General features: G+C 34.4%; 1 protein-coding gene across 2 annotated transcripts; it reads right to left on the reverse strand.

The window, feature by feature from the left end:
* Positions 1 to 1678: 1678 nt before the first annotated feature.
* LOC129278036 (uncharacterized) lies at positions 1679 to 13647 on the reverse strand. Of its 2 annotated transcripts, none has more exons than XM_064110124.1 (10): positions 13341 to 13647; positions 10418 to 10666; positions 9446 to 9523; positions 9064 to 9338; positions 8588 to 8861; positions 7937 to 8014; positions 7137 to 7417; positions 6116 to 6374; positions 4802 to 4879; positions 1679 to 3893 (listed from the first exon to the last, which is right to left on the reverse strand). In XM_064110124.1, the coding sequence occupies exons 2-10, from the start codon at positions 10647 to 10649 to the stop codon at positions 3739 to 3741; spliced, it is 1710 nt and encodes a 569-aa protein (XP_063966194.1). In that variant the 5' UTR covers positions 10650 to 10666; positions 13341 to 13647; the 3' UTR covers positions 1679 to 3738. The 2 variants fall into 2 exon arrangements, with proteins under 2 accessions (XP_063966194.1, XP_063966192.1); XM_064110122.1 differs by lacking the exon at positions 13341 to 13647 and adding an exon at positions 11703 to 12014.
* Between the last annotated feature and the right edge of the window lie 10338 nt (positions 13648 to 23985).

A 23985-nucleotide genomic window follows, 5' to 3' on the forward strand; every position in this document is an offset into this window, starting at 1 on the left:
TAAGTTACAAAAATACAAACTTCCAGTACTCTTTCTTCTTCTTCTTTTGATCCTTGATTTTCTTTTCTCTTACTTTCACCTTACTTTCACCATGCACCCCCCCCCCTGCATGCCTGTAGCACTGCCCCTGATGATAACTTAAAACCCCTTAAAACCGATGTTCTGCGGGTGTCGAGTCTTTTGATTGCACATCAAGTCGAATCGAATGCGTGATAAGTCTTTTTTTGTGGCGTGTCAGTAGGGTAAGCTGTTCCATGTATTTTGAGCTTTGTGGGTTGGTAACCGTAGTTTCATACGTCGTGCAAGTCTCCAATAATTTTTGCGGGAAAAAGTGTAAAGTTCTGTAAAGGACCAATAGAAAGAGGATAGAAGTAGAAGTTTCAGCGATTGTTCATACCATCATGCAAACCTTCAAACAGCATCTCGGTCTGTATTTGCCTTTCTAAACCAAGTCAGTTGAGCTGAATCATTGGCAAAAATGCGGATGCAAATTTTCTTCTTCAAACATGTACCAAACCATTTTGCTCTTTTGAGAAACGTTGTCGTGATTAATTGTCAAGTGAGCGATGAAAATTAGGGGACAGAATACCTGAATCATTATATATTGCTTATGTTCTTTTCTCAAGCATGGTTATCATATTACGATTATCAATTTGTTTCATTTTTCTATATCATAAGCAACGCGGATTCAAGTCACGCTCTTTTTTAAATTTATATGAACTTATCATTTTTGCTTATCTATCACATACTTCAAGTTCCTACAATATTCCTATCTTATGACTGGAATAGAGCTATTATATCAATGGCTCTGAATAGAGTGATCCATCTATATAGTTTTATGTGCATGTTTAAATATTTATATTCAATCCCATATCTTGTGCAATGTATTTTATTGTGATTTTTATACGGTAAATAAAACCAAACCAAATCTGACAACCAGGAACAAAGGTTTTAAATAGTTTTGTCACACTGAAACCAAACAGGATTTTGGAAAGGTCCCTTTGTTGTATGCGTTTACTTAAGTTATAAGGCGTTTCTTTACATTTAGAGTAATAGTATCATAACTCGAGTGTTACTTGTTATCGATTTTAGAGAGGCATTCGGCTCTGTGTCGAATGTCACAAAAACGATCATTTGTCATGACATTGCCTTCATCTGTGAGCAAAATACTTGATGATGCGTAGAAAGAATTATTTATCTGGATGAATTATCAATGGAAAACATTCAAGCTTTCATTATACAGTAAACATTTTATCAACATTGAATGGAATCAAACAAACTTTTAATAAATGGCAAATGAAAAATGTTGTTGAGGGCTCGAGTCTTTCAGAGAAGGCTGAAAGGGGAAAGTAAACTATTTAAATGAAAAAATGAAAATCCAACTGATTTATTTTAGGTCATAAAATTGTATCCATCTTCTGCCATTCATTACTTTCAACCTATTTCACCAGGGCCCGCAGTTCTAAAAACTTGCTTTTATGTAGCTCCCATTATTTCTTCGATTTCAAGATTTAGATATAACTTATTACTTGTATTTCATTTGTTTCTAATTTTATATTATGTATTGTGGTTTTTTCTTTCGTTTATGTGAAACAAGACAGTGTCAAACGAGAAATACGAAAATAAATGGGAAAAAAATGAATATATATATAAGATAAACAAGGCATGATAAGTTAAGTTCAATTTAAACTTCATATACAATTTATTAGAGATAGAATACGTAGGGATCAAGGTCAAATAAATGATAGAAATACTAAATGCATGTGATCTTCTCTCTCTCTCCTTCTCTGGCCACCACTTTCTCTGTTATGTTATTGGAATAAAATGCAAAACATCTATTTATAATTATACTCAATTAACCTCTTTAAATACATCGTTCTACTGTCTAAGACATCAATAGACGTAGCAGTACACGCAAGTCCTTCAACAACATTGATTATGATATCATGTGAAATAAATTTACGAGTCAATTTTTTTTACAGAGATAGAAAACTATTGGGAAATCATGATATACATCTGAAAACCCATTCTCACCCTCCCTTTAACTATGTACAAATTTTGTTCTTAGTGTGCGAATTACTGCTACTGGTATGCAAAATATGTGAAAGACCAACATTGGAAATATTAGATAATAATTTGAAAAACGATTGCACATGATTATTGAAAAGACACAACTCTTGATTTAGAATATTCACTCGTTAAGTTAACTGAGATAAACTTCCTCACGTTAGAGTAAACGTGATTTTAGATATAGTCAAATCCACATCTATACAATACATAATTCGTAATAACTTTGTACACAACATATATGTTATTCTATATATTCGCAATGTTTATGGTGGTTGTGGTGGTGATAATGATGGTGATGGTGATGACGATGACAATGACGAAACCATGTTGGCGACAATTAAGACGACGATGAGGATGAAAATAATGATAATGGTGGTATTGACGAGTGGTAATACAGAGTTGATATTTACATCGAACATGACAATAATGACAATATTACATATTGATGATGATATAATGCAAAACATTTTAAAATTCAATATAGGACCAAATATTTACTTTGATTGATCCATTCCGTTCTCAGTGACGGATGTTTTGAATACAGGTTTACACAGGGGAGAACCCCAGGATTCCTGAAATGAGATGGAGAAGGGGGGGGGGCACAACAATTGACAAGCCAAAATGGGTCATCCCTTCAAAATCTTTGTTACTTTTTCCTCTGAAATAAATACATTATTCTCACTTCTGAATGGGAACCAGGGACCGCATGTCCCTGCTTCCCTGTAACTGTCCTTGTATGTATATAAAATACATAACAGCTAGGTATCTTTCTAAAGTATATAAAAACGTCTAGAATATACTTAAAATTTATTAAACCCTCTCTACTGAGAGCTATCAACTACAAATCGATAGCTTTCCAAACCTTTAACGATCACCAATTTGATTAAAAAGGATTAAAAACGAGTAGACAAAAAAATACGTATTCCTTTTATCATGCTTTTTTGCTCAAAGGGCATAAATTGATTGAAATGTTTTAATAATCTATGTAATTTTCAATATCATTGAGTAGTTTTTTATATATATTCTTGTTTGTTTATTCGTTTGTATACCTGACTGAGTTCAGGCGCGTATCCAGCAGATCCTACAAATTATTCCATAGGCCCAATAATTGTCTGGGGACAATAGTGACTCTATTATGCTTGTGTAAGGGCCCATACATTGCTTTGTCATAATTGATGCTGGATACGCTATTCGATTTGTTATGTATTTATTAGTTAACAAAAAAATACAGCCATCAAGTATGGATCCAGACAAATCTCCTTAGGCTGTGATTAGAAAATTATCAAAAATTGAAATATCATTAAAACTATCATTAGTTTTGTTAAATCCATAAAAGTGCATAATAGATCATATGAATGCATGTGCCTTAAAACAGTAAATGACATCATATATAAATAAAAATGATCTTTATTTGATAGATTTACAGATTATACATCAAACAGCTGAACAAATCCAATTACCACTATACTTTAGTAATTTTGTAATGTTTGATGATACTCGAGCATAATTCACAATACTAACCCTTAACCAAAGCATAAGACAGGATTTAAAAGTTTAATATAAAGACTAACAAAAAATGAAAAGCAATTTCTTAAATCGGGTATCGGATTGTTCCCTAACAGCTAATTTGCTTTTATATTACTTTCTAGTCCGTGAAATTCAGAGTATCTATTTCTTAGCGGGGAGTACATTATCTTCAAACTGTCTCATGACGTTTCCTGGAGGTCTAAAGAAGGCAACTGTGAGAACTTTTCCTTCCTTTGTGATTGATTTACCGATACCATACTCCTTACTGTTTTTCCATACCATCTGAGTGAAATGTCCTGTAAAGAAATAAACAACAAATATAATATTTAATCGCGGTAATGATAGTAAATACACTTTAAAACAAAGTACTCGAAATGTAATGACTACACCTTAGAAACATTGTGTTCGAATTTTAATCGATATACCCCACCAGAAAGGCATTTTATACAGAATTTATTTTAAAAAGATGAAAGGTGGTTGTGAAAATAAATTAATGTAGAGTCTATTCGATTAAAATAAGGTACATGCCCTTTTGACAAGATAATTTTAATTGTTTGAAATAAATTCTATGAAGTGCCTCTCTGATTATGTATTTGAGTAGTGACATTAATACATGAATCATCATAAAAATTGCTACTGGCATCGCGAAGCACGAGCTATATATATATATATATATGTATATACTTTATTGTAAACTGGCATAAAAACGGGATGTTCTAATTTATTAATGCGCTCTGGACATAGGCGACTAATCAGTTGTATAAGAATAATTAAATTACGTAGTAATTTGCACCAAGCTACCTTAGCTTTCATCTGAATTTGATCAAATCTAGTTTGATCTTAACATAAAAGTTGCAACGAAGCAGGGACGTAAAATGGGAGAAAAACTCTACAAGCAAAAAAAAATGAGCAAACAATTTGATTTTTCTTAATCGTAAAAACTTTTTTTAAGGGGGGGGCATGACCCCAAGTCCCCCATCTGTACGCCATTATAGTATAGTAAAAACTAAGAACAGTCTTTTTTAATGCTTTATATTTTCTATGCAACCTGATTAACTTATAGACTTTTAAAGTTGTTCTTTAAGAGTTTAAATAAAGCTTTAGAAAGAAAAATAAATTAATAAAAAGTCAAGTTTTAAGTTCTTAGGAATCTTCGTCTTCTTTTTCTTCCCATCCCCTCCCTTTTTTCTTTGTTTTTACTTACCTGCCCCTGAAGTGAAACCGGGTTTCTTGAAATCATATTTATCTATCTGTTTGTACCACATATCCACCACTTCTTGACCTGTATAATTTAAAAGATAGAACATCGCTAAAGTATATAAATAAGGTTCAAGTTCAAGAATATTACTGCCTTTGATTGTTTGTAGATCTCAGTTGTAGACCTCCGTTTTCTGGCAACGTATACCATGTTCTTTATTTCATATCTTACATTCTTATAACATAATTTATTACCTAATATTTCCATGAAAACAAAGTCACATTCTACACAAATTTTTAATCAATTATGCCTTTCGTGACTAAACTGGATGAATTTTCACTCTCCAGGGGTATCAAAAGGATTTTGAAGGAGGGGGGGGGGGGCTCAATATAAACTCACAATTTTTTCTTAAACATGGTTACTGAAAAAGTGTGTATGGGGGGGGGGGTGATCCACAGCCTCCCTCGTTACGCAGCTAATCAATGGATTTGAACGAAGGACATGATAGTTGGTCGAGGATTAAATGGTATAGGAGGCGGATGGAGTGTACAGATTGAAGATGTGGAGAGTCTAATAGATTGATCGAAAGACAATGAAGTGATGTTTGTTGATTGCTCTTTTTTTTAGTGACAAAAAAAATACGAATTAACTTGAGTCAAATCGATTGGCAGCGGAAGACATAGCAAAGGAGAGAAGGAGAAAATGAGTTGATGATGATGATGATGATGGTGGTGATGATGATGATGGTGATGATGATGATAATGATGATGATGGTGATGATGATGGTGATAATGATGATGATAATGATGGTGATGATGATGATGATAATGGTGATGATGATGATAATGGTGATGATGATAATGATGATTATAATGATGATACTGATGAGGGTGATAATGGTGATGATGATGATGATAATGGTGATGATGGTGATGAGGGTGATGATGATGGTGATAATGATGATGATAATGATGGTGGTGCTGGTGCCGGTGATGGATGTAATTGTTATGAGAAGGAGCGGGAGACGAATTGATCGAGGTGATACGAGGATAATGAAGATTAGAAAAATCATACTGACATGGCTGTTGTTGGTGGTGATGATGATGATACTTGAGAATGGTTGAGGTAGTCATGGTAGTGATGGTGAAGTTTGTGCCATACTGGCATTGGCGATTACACGGTAATGAGGACAAGAGAGAAGAAGGGGAAGATAATGATGATTTCAAGGAGGATGCGGAGGAATCGCGGAGAAGGGAGAGGAGGATGACGATGATGATGAAGATGAGGTAAAAACTGATGTTGACGAAATACTCCATTTACCTGAAAACTCGGTACTGGCGCTATTGTAGTGCATCGCAATGTTCTCTCCGACGTCTTTCTCATCACTGTTTTTAAACTCATCTTTCTTAGCCAGTTTGGCAGCAAATTCCTGAGCTCTTCTTTCCAGTTCATCCGATTGCTTGAGTTTTGGTACGGAATGTTTTTGTCGGATCTTATTAAGAGCAGCCACGCTGTCTTTCTGGAATGTCTTCAGGTCCGCTGGTGATACGTCCGCTTCTTTTAACTTGACTCCACCCATCTGAACACAAAATAGAAGTGATTTTTTTTAATTCTATTTGAAAATTATACTAAATGCATAATAGTAAAACCAGAAAAATCATCTACACTGAAATAATCAATATAACTAACGAGAACATTCGAAGCGACAAGGCAATTACATGATTAAGATGTAGCTAGATATATCTAATGGCGCATCATATGAAGGGAGTCTCCCTAATATTTTGATGGGCGACTTAAATGTGACATCATTCCCCCCCCCCCCCCCACTTGAATAGCACGGGTAGTAATAGTATTACATCGCTTTTCCGATACTCATCTTTCGTCCTTTTTACTTCAAATATTTTAAGAGCGGTTGTCATTATACTGTACAGCGCCATTTCGGAATGCATCAAGGACAGGCGGGTTCAGAGATAGCGCCAGGGACCTCGGGGAAGAACAGATGGGCTATATTAATAGCCCATCTGAAACGAGTCATCCCTACGATATGTATAAGTTTTATATGTTGTATTATATTCATTATTTATGTTATGATTCTGTTATACTAATTTGATTTTACAATGTATATTTTTTATCGTGAATAAACCAAACCAAAACCAAAAAAGATCGCGACAGTTCCATCTCCGGACAACAGCGTTGTTTCTTTAGTGAATTTTAAAGTTTAGTTATTTTTTCCCCCCAACCACAACTGGCTGACTGCTTTGGTCAACAATGAAATAAGAAACAACAACGATACCCCCCCCCCTCCCAAAAAGAAAAAATCTTACAGCTACTTCTATCATACCTTCCTGATGGTTTCATTGACTTCAGCAGATTTGACTTCTCTGCTTGGCCCTGACTCGTATTCAGTTGATCTTACTACCCGAGTAACCTGGGTAGATTCCTTCTCAGGGGGCGGTGGGGGCATGATACCATCATCGCGCTTGAAAACATTCTCTTCGAAGTGGTCAATGATGTTACCAGGAGGTCGATACTGACCGACGATGATGACCTTACCCTCACGGTCGATCGCCTTCCCGATGCCGAATTCACGAGATCCTTTCCATACCATCTGGGTAAAGTGTCCTGCAAGAAATGAAATATAAATGCTGGGGGTCAGATGGAATCAGGGACATCAGGTGTTGAAGTACACCCTCTGGTGTATAGACATAACACTATTTACTATTACAACTAAACCAATTGGCAACATTAGAGGGGTTCAACGTTACACCATAAATCTAGCACTGACGGTGTATTTATTTTGGTAGTCCTATATGTATGGTCATCTGTAAAGTAAGCACCGATGTGTAGTTTGACACCTCAAGTTTTGTAGTACACGATATTTTGGGTAAATAAACAGTATAGATAAGTATATAATTAAACAACGAAATAAATAAATGAATGAATGAATAATAAATAAATAAATACATAAATAAATGAATAAATAGATGGATAAATGAATGAATAAATACATGAATAAATAAATAAATGAATAAATAAATAAATTAATTAATTAATCAATAAATAGATACATAAATAAATAAATAAATAAATAAATAAGTGAGTAAATGAATAAATAAATAAATAATTAGGAAATATACTTACCGGCCCCCTTTGTGAACCCTGGTTTCTTGAAATCATAGTTATGAATCTCACTATACCAATGAGCTGCAGCTTCCTTTCCTGAAAAAAATAACATGAAAATTGATATGATTACTTGAATTCATTTTAATTAATTTGATTGCAGTATTTCAGTTTTTCTTTAAGTAAATGCATAGTAATAGTAGTAGTAATAGTAGTAGTAATGGTAGTAGTAGTAGTAGTAGTAGTAGAAGTAGTAGTAATAGTAGTAGCAGCAGTAGTAGTAGTAGTAGTAGTAGTAGTAGTAGTAGTAGTTGTAGTAGTAGTAGTAGTAGTAGTAGTACACTACAAAAACTCCGGTGTTGATTTAACACCAGCCCGGAATCTATATATGTCAACACCAGAGAAGTATTGAAACAACACCAGTTTGGAATCAAACTGATGCTGTTTTAATACCAATTGGTGTTGTATTAACACCCATCTGGTGTCAGACCAAAACGAAACTGGTGTTTTTTAACACTTCTCTGGTGTGGACATGTATAGATTCCGGGCTGGTGTTAAATCAACACCAGAGTTTTAGTTTTTGTAGTGTAGTCATAGTGGTGGTGGTAGCGGTGGCTGTAGTGGTAGTGTTGGTAGAAGTTGTACTTGTAGCATAAAACTTTGTCAATGTACCTGAATATTCAGTAGAAAGGCTGGAGTAATGCATGGCAACATTCTCTCCAATGTCGTTCGCTTTGCTGTGCTCGAAAAGGTTATTCTTTGCTAGATGTTTAGCCCATTTTCGTGCCCTCTTTGAAAGCTCGCGTGATTCTTCCAATGGTGGTGCTCCATGATGACGTCTGTAATCATTGTGTGACCTCAGAGCTTCTTTGTCGAAAGCCTTCTGTTCCGATCGAGATACTTTGGGAAGGCCACTGGATTTCTTGGATTTCTTTTTAAAAACACCCTACGTGCAGGACAAGAAGAAAAAAGCAAGAGAAAAAAATAAAGAGATGCTTGGAAAATGATATTGGCTATATACACTTCAACGAATCAGGGAGTTTTGTGCGCAGACTACACAATGGAATCAGAATCATAGTTTTATGCAAAACACATTTTGTTGCGAAATCAAAGAAAGTAAGGAACCCTACTTTTCATAGAACAAGTACCTTCGATTTTGTTTCCTCATCACTGCTGCTGCTACTGCTGCTGCTACTACTGCTGGTTGAACTGGTAGAGCCCCGTCGAGCTTTCTTCCTGTCTTCCTTTTTCTTTTTCTTGTCCACTTTCTCAGCGAGTGGTGGGAATACATTCTCTGGAAAGTTGCCAGCCATGTTGCCTGCTGGTTTATAGTTCCCAACAACGATCACCTTCCCGTCCTTTGAGATAGCTTTCCCGATCCCAAACTCTTTACTTGATTTCCACACGACTTGAGAGAAATGACCTGCATATTGAATGGGTTTTTTTTTTTACGGGAGAAAATTATTATTCTTCTAAAAATAATGGCGATTTGTATGAAACTGTTCTAATATTAATAAAATTGTTACATACCAGTTCCTTGTCGAAAGCCAGGAGAGCCGAAGTCGTACTTGCTAGACTCCTGATACCACTGGTCAGTCGCATCTTGACCTATGGTTTGGAGATAATTATTAAAACAAAGAATTTAGAAGGTTTATGAAATGCCACACTTTCAAATTGTAGATTAGGCATAAAAATGCCCAACCCAGCAATATAAAGATGAACGTAATAAAATGCACTGCATGCACTTGTTAACATGGTTTTGTTTCATCCCGGTGATGCCCACGGTATAATGACGTTGATCATTATGGTTGAGTATCTGAACAGGAATATATTTGTCATATGCAATGTCCACCAATGCTAAATTGGATCCTATAATCCCTCCTCGTCATTGTCAGGATTGTCAATAATCATTTTGAAAGCGTGGTGACGAGAGTGAAACCTATGCCTTGGAAAATTATGACGCCAATATATCACAGAAAAGTGCGTCCTCTGTAGTTGATAGATGTATGATTTACTAGCCGATTGTGGAATAAAACAATTATGAATTATCCAGTGTGTGCTCAGTTTGTAAACAGATGAATATTTATTTTTAATCAGCATTGATTTTTGTTCAGTTTTTGTTCTCTATATCAAAGTAAAATACATCCTCTGCATGCTGTTGATTAATTGGGGACTTACTAGCAAAAGCTTTGTTTGTTTGTATGTTAGGAACAAATGTGACAGATTTGAAACGTGTGGGACCCAATGAAGAAACAGTTGTGTTTGAATTTCACTCAAATAATCAAACACAACTTACACAAGTCCAGAATGCATTCTTCTGATTGATTGAAAATAGAGTTGCGTTTGACTAAAACTCTTTGTGCAACCGATTCCTCGTGTCTGGTTCGGTAACAGGTGGGCATGTCAAGAATAACGGACTTTTCTTGGGAGAAGGGGGGGGGGGGAGGGAATTTAAATAATCGCTTAGAAGTATACTTTATAACTTCAATATTTTGTACATACCAGATAATTCTGTGGATGCCGAGGAATAATGCATGGCAATATTTTCTCCCAGCTCTCTGTTATTACTGTGACTGAATGTTCCTGAACGAGCCAGATGCTCCGCCCATCTTTGGGCGTGGTCATTTAGGTTGTCAGAAAGCTTCAAGTTAGGCACACCGTGGATATCTCGATACTTGTTATGCCAACTCAAGGCATCCTTACGAAAGGCTTTCAGATCCGATTTCTTCGACATGTTGACAGTTTCTTAATCTGAAAGAAAGACGTTAGAAAATAAAACAAATTATTAATTATCCAGCACTCGTATATCCCTCGATAACCATGCATATAATAAACAAAATTGATTAATTTCACACATGAACTGTTCATTGTATGTAAATGTTAGATGATGATTGGTCATGAAGTAAGATTGTCATGGGGATAATGACGACGATGAAAAGCATACTACTACTACTACTACTACTACTACTACTACTACTACTACTACTACTACTACTACTACTACTACTACTACTACTACTGCAGTGACTACTACTACTACTACTACTACTACTACTACGACTGCAGTGACTACTACTACTACTATACTACTACTACTACTACTACTACTACTACTACTACTACTACTACTACTACTACTACTACTACTACTACTACTGCAGTGACTACTACTACTACTATACTACTACTACTACTACTACTACTACTACTACTACTACTACTACTACTACTGCAGTGACTACTAGTACTACTACTACTACTGCAGTGACTACTACTACTACTACTACTACTACTTCTACTAATACTACTACTACTGCAGTGACTATTACTACTTCTCCTACTACTACTGCAGTGACTACTACTACTACTACTACTACTACTATACTACTACTATACTACTACTACTACTACTATTACTACTACTACTACTAAAATTCCTACTACTACTACTATTACTATCACTACTACTACTACTACTACTACTACTACTACTACTACTACTACTACTACTCCTACTACTCCTACTACTACTACTACTACTACTACTACTACTACTACTACTACTACTACTACTACTACTACTACTATCACTACTACCATACTACTACTACTACTACTACTACTACTACTACTACTACTACTATACTACTACTTCTACTACAACCACCACCAACATCACCATCATTACCACTACCACTCCACCATCACCAAATAGCTATCTCGATGATTCGATCCCGGTTGTATATTTTCTATGATATAATATATGAAATTAATAGTTTATGCTTACCCCAATACATGGGAAATGCTATTCCTAACCTCGTTTGAATCGAAACTCATAATATGCACTAATAATGAAGTGTTCGGTTTTATCACATGTTCGTATATTATTGTCTACTGCTCTTCTAAATAATATGAAGTCCCTGGGTGGACACTCGTTGAGTAGTATCGATTGTAATATCCAAGAATCTATATCAATAGTTGACCTACTGAGCTGACCAAAGATCAGACGAGCTCCAAATATCGATTAGTACATCCCTGGAGTATAGTGGGTATGTAGTATTACTGAGAACTGTTCGCTTTATTCACATGTTCGCTTCACAAGATCCCACATTCGTTGAGTTTTAATGGTTTACTTGTTTGCCAAGGGCAAAGTCTACAAGGTCCTAAATACCATCTAGTCAAATCTACAACCTGATTTATATATACTACTTATCGCAATAAAATCTTCGTGAAAATATTCGATCAAAAAGATAATGATGGGGTAATGTTGACTACAAAGATATAAGCAACAACAAATTCACCAATAATGTAATCAGTATTAATGAACATGATAGGCTTTATAATTTCGAGAATTCCAATAATCACAAAGTATGAAAACAATTACAAGAATATCATAATGTATATGCACCCCCCCCCAAAAAAAAAAACCCGATAATAGTAATAATACAGGTAAGATGCATCTATAAATGATAAAGTTAAAATCACAAAGTTGAATATATCAAAACAATGTACTTTTGAAGAAAAAAAAGCTACGGAGAAACACCTATAAGGAAAGAGAATAGACATTTGCTTCACATTTGATTTAGCAAATTTACACAGATGCAACATATCAAAAACTGAATTGTTATTCACTGATGAAGTGAAGTCAATGCAACATTAATTCATTTTAAGGACAATAGACGACCTTGCAAGCTGACTATTTCATCTGATGCATCCATTGTTATGGAGATCAAGCTATAAAGGTTTATAAAAATAAATTCAACACGACTATACATTGAAAGGTTAAACGTTTCCCAATCAATAATTCAGTCAACCTAGTCAATATTTTTTTTTATCTCAAGGTGAATGAATTTTTTTTCATAACTCTCGACTATAAATATAAACACATACGTGTGTGTGTTTCAATGGGCCCATCACACAAAACCTCAGCGATACGATTATTTTTTGCTGACACATTGATTTTCTCACGATTTTAATATTCGATTACTTCGACATGATTGTATATATTATGATAATATGCGAGTGCTTAGTTGTCCAGACATTTTGATTCAGTTGACTGATACGATAGACGTGATAACATACAATATTGATTTGTAACGGAAATACATAAAATCTCGAGAATCAGACAATAAAATGTACTGTTTTTACATTTTGATATTAAACTTTGCATATCATCGTGTCACAGACGAAGATATCAAATTGAATTAAGGTATAGGTCAATCATGCCAGAAATCCAGTGACGTGTTTCGAATCAATACGCAACTTCATGATGATGATGCTTGGGAAATGTTAAGAAAGGAGAAAATTCCTTCAAATTTTATCCAGTAAATCGAAAGATAAGATAAAATAAATGAATGAATACATCTAAGTTAGTAAATAAAGATATATCGTTGTAATAATGATCTACTTTTGAAAGAATATTCACCTGAACGGTCTTGAGTGGTCCTTCTCCCGATTTATGAATGATATGTAGAGCGAGACTTATCTTTCTTTTATTTCCTCTTTGGTAATCCCACACCCGTCCGTCATCAGTCGCTAAGCAAGTTTACTTAGTGTCAATAAATTCTACATCTCGTAACCAAACAAGTAATCACCCAACTAAGTCAATAAGAGATAAATATCAGTCTAAAATGATCATTTTGATCAATAACTACAAAAAAGACGGTTGGACGGATACAAGAGAAAATAACAACTTATATACTTTGACAATCTGCTGCAAAGAATTTGGCTGTAAGGCGTATGCCACGTGCAACTGGAAATAATGATAACAATATTAATTCATATTTCTATATCGCCTTTTGCACGAGATACACAGATCTTTGTTATCTGCTGTTTGAACAATATGGGTGGTTTGAATAACTCAATCTACATATCGATGGAAAAACACTAAAAAGTAAAAAGAGTACTGAAAATAATAATTCATAATTATCAGTTTTTATATTCATTAAAGAGCCATTCTAACTTCTACATCATATTTTATAACGATTAGTGCCAATCATTCTTGAGACAATCTACTCATATCTAAAGAGATACCTTTTCAGAAGAGCACTTAATGCATTTATTTAAAAAATGTCTCCATCCTGCATTGAATAAGTACCATTTTTTTTCTCAGCCGGATTCAATTCATTCAACAACACACTTGATTATTTGATCCAAACATTTTGAAGAGTATAGGGTATATATTCATTTGATATATATGCACCAAAACAGTTTGGATTGAACGACCAATAATACTACCCCATGGTACTGTTAATCATTAACGCTATCCCCACATCCATCAAATACACCTTCACATCGACGGAACCAATCCCAGTTGACCGATGATATGCCACTGGTACTTATAACGTAATAGGTTTGATCGGTCTGGAGTCGGTCTCGTTGGTGTGACCAGGGCAATGATGGATGGTATTTCAAGGGATGGGCAGAGTTTATGGAGATACGGATCTTGGTGACCCCCTGAAGTATTGACAAAATATTTGAATTATATGATAATCTCGGCCAATTTCAAGGAGGTGCAACTATGCTAAGAACGATATTAAAATTGTTTATTTAGTAAATAAGGTCAGTCGTAGGCCCAAGTCGAATATGATCATGCATGATGAAAGGAGATAAGGTATCAGAAGTACGGCAGGTTTTATTATAGGACCGAGCATACAATATCAATTCTGGGGGAGAAGGGAGGGTGCTGGGGTGGGGGCTATATTTTTTTTTAGGACGAAAGATTTCGTACATGATCCGACAAAAGACATAAAAATAAGCAGGATTTCACTGAAGCATTTTCAACATTTTGATATCTAATGGAAAGAAATAACATAGGAGACGAGCTGAATAGTTGACTACATTCGTATTCATTCTCTTGACTAGAATTGGTAAACGTGTCTCGCATTGATAGGGTTGAAAAGTGGCAATGAATTGTTTGGAATTAGTACATATTACATTGATAAAAGCACAAGCTTTGGGGGATGTATATTGTCCGACTGGGAATGTAAAATGTTTGAATATCTTGCCTAATGTTGTTATGGAAACTAGAATCTGAGAATTGGAGGGGGGGGGGGGTGGACCGGAAGAGGGGACTGGAACACCAGTAATGAGCCAAAATTTTGACTGGCAATATTTGGCGTATCGGGCAAAATTAATAAAAAGTTGCGAGCGAGCAAAAATGTCGACATTAATTTTTTATTACAAAAAATCAAATTTTATGATAGATTTTGACATTATATAAAAAAAATAATATCATATTTTCCCCTTCTCTCTTTCCTGCTCTCTTTTTTTTCTTGATCGTGTAACGTTTTGGGGGGACAAGCGCCCCAAGCTCCCCCATCTGCTGTACGCCACTGTGGAATACGGTTTAGCCTCATTGACACGTAGTGTCGAACCAATGACCTACTCACTCGGGACGGGACCAACAGTCTTTCCACTAGGCTACTAGCATACACCTGTAATGTTATGTTATGTAGTTCGCCTGTAAGAATACACATTCCCATTGCCTTTCATCGTTTGTAAGAAGAACCGTTGAATTATCATCAGCCTCGATCGATAGATTCACCATCTGTTCATATATTCATAATTATTATGAATATATTCACCATACCATGCCCATGGTTACTGCATCATCTAACATCAGAGTGCAAGTCATTTTACATAGAAAGGTATACCTATATTCCACACTCATCATACTCATGAGCTGTCAAGGATGGGAAAACATTGATTGTAATAATGATAAAAACCATCATAAAAAAGCTGTGAGCACCGTAATGGGTAGCCTATATAGCTCAGCCGGGATAAAATAATGAATATAGGAGCTCTTGAGCACCTTACAAGGTGGATATGTGGGCTATACAAATAGCCCTGCATGATAATTATTATCATCCTGCCTGAACTATTATCTTTATATCTGTAAGTAAACAACAAATCTGTGCTCATTTTATATTTTCAAATAATAATAATAACAATAATAAAAAATCAGGAGTAACCCTTTTCACCTGCATGTCATGGAAGTAAAACCTAAAGAAGAAAAACAAATTATGAACATAAATTTACATTGCTTTCATTCCATGTACTAGAACGAATGTTTAAGGCTGCTTGCCTTAAGACGATCGAAAAAGAGGATTGGGACTGATATATTGAATATCGGCTCGTCTTGGCTGGTTTGTAAGCTAAAAACATTATCATCCATGAGTCTTGGCAGCTTTAATGATACAACACGACATCGCCCTTTCCTGTCATTGTGAAAACATAATTCAATTTACATCATGGTGCGCCAAAACTTTTCTTCAATCAATCTTACAAGCCCTTATTTAGTAACGATGTTTGCGCTTAAAATTCAAGATACAAAGAAGTGAAGTGAAACACGAAATTCATAGAAAGATGGACATAACAAACAAGCATCACCCGACCAAAATTGCATAAATCAAACGGCTTAGAACTTAATTAACTAGGTCTGTTACATATCTATCTGACTACAATCTATTATATCTATTAAATGTTACTCCTCCAATGCAGATGATATAGCGTAAAAGGTAAACTACACTGTTAAAAAAACGTGATTTTACAGAAAAAAGAAGAAGATTTTGCAAAAAGCAATAACAGAATCATTTGGTTAATTCATAAAACAGGAATTTTTCTGCAATTTACCAGAACAGGTCTGTGCAAAAAGGGGAAAAGTGTGTTTTATTTAAGGAAATTTGTAAGATTCCATACACCAAATACCAATTTCCTGTAAGATTACGCAATCTGGTAAGATTAAAGGTGTTCTCGAGACTCTGCTGCAGGAACTTCTTTTATTTTAAAGATAAAATTTCATACAGTATAGACGCCTATCAAAATGTCACAGGATTGAATAATTATGCCAAAATAACAATAAAATCAAAGTGTTGACGGATGTAAAATAACATAGTAATTGCTGTATGATGTATAAAATGTGCTCATTCAAACAAGACATGATCACTTCTTCTTAATAATCTGTTCATAAAAAATTGTGATAAAGCATTTTATTGAAACATTTCCAATGTAAATGTCTTTTTCCAGTAAGCTACATGGATTTTATATATTGTTATAATCGTGCAAATAAGAATCATTTTTCACTGGTATTCACAGACAAATCGCCTTCCAAGTTTCTTATATCACAGGTTTTAAGGCTTTCTTTGCATTATTATTTTCATGCAATCAAAATATAAGCATAAATTTGAATCGGGGGGGGGGGTTAGAGCTTCTCTGATGTTTTGTAACCGTTTATTTCGATTCTGTTTTTTTTAATATTATTATTACCAGCCCAACCCACTGCAATAATTATTGTGAATCTCAATTGTTTTCCACACCCATCTACCTTAAATATTTGCAAAAGTTTATTACCAAATTTGACTTGACTAGTTGCAATTCAGGGTTAAAAAAAAATTCACAATAATCCTGTCATCTTAATATTACAAACCGGGCAAATTTTGATTGATTACATTTTTAAACTGAAGGGCGTGTATTATAATTTTCGAATTGAATTTGGTCTTAATATTTGTTTTATTTTGTATTTTTCACATGTTGATTGCTACTATATATCATCCTGCATTTAATGGTGTGTTTTAATGAACAAAGCAATGAAATTAAATTAAATTCAATAACAGTTGTCATTGGAAATATTCATTAGTTGAATAGCTTCAAATGGGACGCTTATCAGATACAGTAAACAAACAAAACAGTAAAAAAAGAAGTTTAGATTACCCATTAACCATGTTAATGAACCACATATCAACCCAGTGGCAGTGCTATTGGGTTTTATTGAGCAGGAAGGCGGTACCACAAAGAGGAGAAAGATGGAAAATGATGAAGAAAAGGGAAAGGCTATGAAATAGAAGTATGTATAAAAAAGATGTCTGGGTCATGTAGAGCTGGATTCCCCCTTGCACTTGATGGAGCAAAAAAAAAATGACGTCACCTGCTTTATGTCGTCTTGCCCCGATGAGAATATTCTTGCACTTACCCCGGATTAAATTAATGTAGATTCAAACCAAACATTTAACCAGTGGAACTTATCCCATTCCCTGATTCAACAAAGTCTTCAGATTAAAACATGGACACTACTTATCAAATTCAGAGACAGGGCTTATTAATATTTTTATTAATTTACGAACCTCATAAATATTCTAGTAGTCGTTTACAAAAGACCATTTTGATAACTGCATTGCAGGAGGGAGCGGCGAGGCCCACAGCGAGGTTGATGTGAATATATGATGGCTTTTTAATTACTTTTCATAATCTATATCCATTAACAAAAGGACTGAAATTAAATCAGATAATTGAAAGGAAATGAACCGAAGGATAACAACGAATGCAGCCGTACGCATCGTAGCTGAGGCGGGGCTTATCTAGAATTTTTCTTCAAAATCTATACTATTCGTATTGCAAGTTTTCACGAAATTTCAATCTATATGAGACCTAGGTCCTTCAGTTTCATTTTTTTCACTGTTTCCTTTTCTTATTTCATTAAATTCACGCACCCAATTAATCATCTCATATCAACGGACGGGATTCTTTGATTAATTTCTTAGACTGACTGAAAGATTAATATTTTAAACTGTAATTTTGAGCAACTGTCCCTTACAAAATCGAAATCTAAACCTAAATGACTCATAAAGTCATATGGGAAATATTTTATGGTCATCCATATTATATTTTGAATGAGTTATCAAAAATGCACTGAATCTGCAAAGACTGAATCTACCCGAAGTAATGGGAAATAGAAAACAAGAAGCTTAGGAAACACGTCCCATCATAAGTGAAACCTTTGAAGGCATGGGGGATAGCGTGTATATGATAAAACATTTCTATAAAAAAAAACGCTTTTATAGAAACCAAATCACACCACAGGCATGCTGGGGTCATTTGCATTGAATGCACAATCGTTAAGCCACTATAATCACTTTTTTCGACCCCCTCCCCCCCAAAATTAAATCTTTTAATGCTCATCTAGATTTAAGTATATATTACTATTGGCATGCCGAATTTGCACGTTATTCGAGCATACTATCACAAAAAAACTATGACGATTGTTGTAACAAGAGTTTAAAGAAAGTTCAACAATATTTTAAACACCGTTCTTAAACGTGTCAGCAAAAAAATAAATAAATAAAGAAGATAAAATTTGTTAGGTTATACTAGTTTTGTTTAAAATGTTAAAAATCCCTTTTCAGTTATAAAGTGTACAATTTTTTTAATAAATCAATTGTACTCTGAAAGTTACAGTTAATATCAAACTTAAAACTTTGCTCTATATATCCGTCATAATATTTATGCGATTTATGCAGACGTAATATATCATTCACAACTGCATTCTTTAAATCAAACCTAAAGAATACCGGATATGTCAATAATTTCCTTTTCCATTTGTTAAAAAGATTCATTTTAGCCTTATATTTAGAAAATCATGACATATGAAAACACATAAAAACGATGATTTTTTTTATAAGATTAACAGTGTAATTAGCTCCCGCTTGCCTACAGGTTATGACATGTCAGGTTTTATTCATCGCTTCTTCTACAGATACTCGTTTTGCATCTTAAAGATGTTGGCATGTATACTATAAGGAACAAATAATATAGTTTGGATCTGTTCGTTGGTATTTATTTTACACTCAATCTGCCCAGAGAAACTAGGAATCGACACATTTTAATGACTTAAGCTAATTAGCCTAAACCAATGGATGCTCCGAAGTAAAAAGACACGAAATGAAATCAATAATTCAATACATCATTCCGTTGCCATATGAACAGGCACTTTATGCTCACACATGGAGCGTCAGCTGCGAAATAATAAGCAAATTTGAATCTGTTAGGTGTACACGCAAACTATGATCTTATCGCAATTTTTAATTCTATGCCTTTGGGTCTATGAAAGTTTATTTATTTTTTTGTAAAGACTCAGATGAAAATTTGAGAGGATCAACTTGTCGGCTTATCCCCTAAGTATAATACTTCTAAGAACTGGGCATGGACATGATAAAGAAAGAATATTCTCATTATCTCTTATTTATTTCTAAAATGTAAAGTCAAACAACTAATATGTTGACCCCCCAAAAAAAATAATTGAATCGATAATAATTTCTGTACATCTATACAATCCCTTCATTCATTGAATTCCGGGAACAACAATTTTCAACACAAATTATACATTTACGGTATAGAGGCTCCCCTCACAAACAATAATACTACACAATAGAATGCTTCAAGGCGGGTAACAAAGCTATTCAAAGTCATTCACATCGATCGATCTTAGATTATAGATAGATTATTCATAATATTCATAATGATTTGTTAAAAAAGTGAGAAATTTAAATGTCTAATGATGTTTTTTCATCAGATTTATTTATATCAAAGCTAGTATTTCATTAACAGAAAGAGGGCGAGAAAATATAAAGTAGAATATAGCCCACTCCCTCATATTTAGACGATCGATTTAGGAGTTATGCTAGTGTATTATGATAAATGGCAAGATGACCTAATAATGTGACATAGTTTTTCTCTCAGATAATAATATAGAAAGGTAGGGCTATATACGATTCATATCTCTGAATCAATTTATTAACTTCCATAAAATACAGAAGTCATGAAATCATGTATAGACAGGTTGTTGGTATTAACCGAAGGTTTGTTTGTTTTATTTCCGAAATCATATAGACACAATGTAACATACACAATAACCTACAAACAGCAATGATAATAACATGATGCGGTTTGATAGCCCATTTCATAATGTAAAGATAAGAATTATGGTTTATTTAGTTTTTGAGGTTAGGTTTCATGTTTGGCTTAAGGTGCAGATTTTCCATCGGAGCAATTGTCGCCGGGGCAAATGTCGAGGTCCGATGATTTGTATTTCTTGGAAGTTACTGAATTGATTTAAAACGTATAGCCCTACCTTTCCATTTTATTCATCTGAAGGAACAATTATGTCAAATTATTGTAGGTCTTGCCATTTGTCAAAATGGTTCCATGAAATTTGCTGCGGCGACTATTGCTCCGATGGAAAAATCTGCACTTTAAGCCAAACATGAAACTTACTACCTTCAAAACTAAATACACACTAAATCTTCACAGTATTCTAAACCAAAAACTCTATTACAGTCATAACTCTAACCAAATGCCTCCTGAGATATCAAGACCGGCGTAAATGTCGCAGGATCAAATGTCGTGTAGCCCGATACACCGTTCGCTATATTGGAAAGAACACAGCATTACACAGTGTGTCTCGTGATGTGTTTACACTGTGAAACTCAATGTGAAAATCAGTAACACTGTAAACTTTGAGTAGTTTAACAGTGTGAATCACATTTTCTCATAAAGTCAAATATGTGAACACACTGTTAACACTCACAGTATCAAGGTTTCAACAGTGTTATATTATATTTACACTGTTAAATTTTCGAATTTTCACAGTGTGAACTTCATTTTAACATAGTCCATTATAAGTGAAAACACTGGACAAACCACTTTGTTACATTGTGTTCTATCTATAGAAGGAAGATTGTCAACAATCAGTTCAATCATTCGTTATTTCCAAGGGAGCAGAAAGAAATATGTCTTATTGCCGTATGGATGACACATTTTCATGATGGTAAAACCGAAAAGTAATTTCTCCTTTTAAGAGTTAAAAGTTTTAGGAATATTCCAAATTGCATTTGGATAAGCTTCGATTTTTGCACACGAGAAATCATCAAAGCGTCTTGATATCAGTTTCATTTTTATAAAGTAAAAATCAAACAATCATTCAACCACATTTCGTGTGAAACACTTCCGACTATTTGCTGCTATAACGAAGTAGAAAATTTGTAAGAATATACGCACTATAATCGGAATGTGATAAATTATGCATATTTTATGGCCTGCTAAATGCAACTTTTTTGCTGTTTAATATTTTAACTTTCGTATCACCCCTACATTAAATCACCCATATCCGGACGGACCTGCAGACTGGGCCAAGTTCTTTATTAATTTGATTTTTTATTTTTAAAAAATATTTTTGGGTTAAAAAGGAGAGAGGTGACTGACCATAGAAACCCAATACTTTTATTAAAAAAGACAGATAGGGCTCCAGTCTTTATCAGGTTTAACTAACTATTCGTCCTCTAGAAATATTTGACAAGTTGAAGAAACTATTGCCAGACGAGAAATATAAAAAAAACCATGAAAGTCTGAAATTGACTAGATTCTGGTGAAAAAAAAAACATTTTGTCTTATTCTAATCAAATCGACTAAAATCAACGACAATCAGGCTAGTTTCATCCTTAATGGAATCATCTCATAGAGTTGTAACTAAAACGCGAATAATGTGAATTTTTGCAAAGACCTATACTTTGAATATTTTTAATCTAGTTTTGCATTGTATTTGATGCTTTGTTTCCTTCAAGAATCTTGTACGCCTTTTGTAATTATAATTTCTTTTGTGATAGATTTTAACATGATATTTAAAAACATATAAAAAAAAAAACGTCATTTTCTTTCTTTTTCGTCTCCTTTTCCCCCCCTTAATCATGGAAACGGGGCGGGGGGGGGGGGGTACAATGCCCCGCGAGCGCTCTATCTATATGCCAGCATTACAGAAGTATGGAAATTAATAATCAATAACAATACGTTGTTTATACAGCCCTTTTCATTTTCAAATCTCTATCCCAAGGCGTTTTCAGGGTTTTTGTTGTTCAGCACGCCATGAACTTCAATACTGGATGCGAGCCACTATTCAATCAACACAGATGTCACGAAACCCTGGGCCTCTATTGTGATTAGTGAACTTAAAAGCCTTGATGGAAAGTACAAACAACTCATTAATGTTGTATACTGTACACTATCATCCTATCTCCGGTACATGCAAACATTCATAAAAAATGGCGATGGAAGCGTGGAGTCTTTTATTCTGCTAAAAATAAATAAATAAATAAAAAGATGCAAACATTTGTTGTTAGACTCAGACACCTGTTACGCTCTCTCCCATTTGTATATACATGACGATTAAGCACATCCATAATCTTACCTTCATAAACTATATCACCTATCTACTTCAAATTATATCGATGCTATACCATAGTAATAAATGTTTTACTAATGTTTTACCCATTCAATATAATTTTTGTGAGAACAGAGAAATCGCGTTATTATTTAGTCATCTCAGCTTGAAAAAGTTGTTTCAATAAAGGAACTGTGGAACTACAAATAGAAGCAGGCAAGCAAGCAAACATAAAATATTTCTAAGATTTAACATAATTTTAGTCCAAATTAGAAGGATTGAACAATCAAATTTTAAAACATCTTATGCAAGAAACAATTATACAAAAACATTCAAATAATATAAAATTAGAAATATATTATTAATTTTTTTTCTTTGTATCATTAATTACTACTGTTCTTAATTCCCATTTAATCAAATTCCTTCCCTTTCTAACATATGCACCTCACTTAGGCCTACATCACCATGAATAGATACATGCAGATCCTCCAAGATAAATATAAGATGTATAAACACTGCTCGGAATATTAAGTCCGATATGCGTTAACAAAAATGCTGTCATCTTCAATAAGCAACATCGGGATTTAATTCTGAATCATACATTAAAATATAATAAAATGACAGAAAAAAATTACCGCTTTTCACCGAATCCTCTCTAGCCCTTCTGAAAGCGTAGAACATGTACGACCACACGAGTGGTATCAGCTTTATAACCAGCCGTATATATAGTCAAGTAATTGAAGTGCATACAGCGAGAATACGAATTTCACATCCACAGACGATAGCAGTTGCATAGCGTGATAACAACCTGTTATGCTGCGTCCACACACGACAAGCCAAACATATACACGCACGCATCCTCGCACGCACGCGCTTCATCAGACACACCCACCCTCTAAATCACTCACACATATACACATACACTCTCCATTCACATATCAGTGAGGATGGTTGATACAGATTTTGAATAGATAGCTGAGTGTAAACGCGTCACTCTATCGCTGGCGTTGTTTGGCCTGGACTAATCTAAATTAAATGCATATATACGGAATTGGATGTCATCTAGATGCTGGCATTTTGGAAG

This window comes from Lytechinus pictus, chromosome 15 (assembly GCF_037042905.1).
Source record: "Lytechinus pictus isolate F3 Inbred chromosome 15, Lp3.0, whole genome shotgun sequence".
In the NCBI taxonomy this organism is placed as follows: Eukaryota; Metazoa; Echinodermata; class Echinoidea; order Temnopleuroida; family Toxopneustidae; genus Lytechinus; species Lytechinus pictus.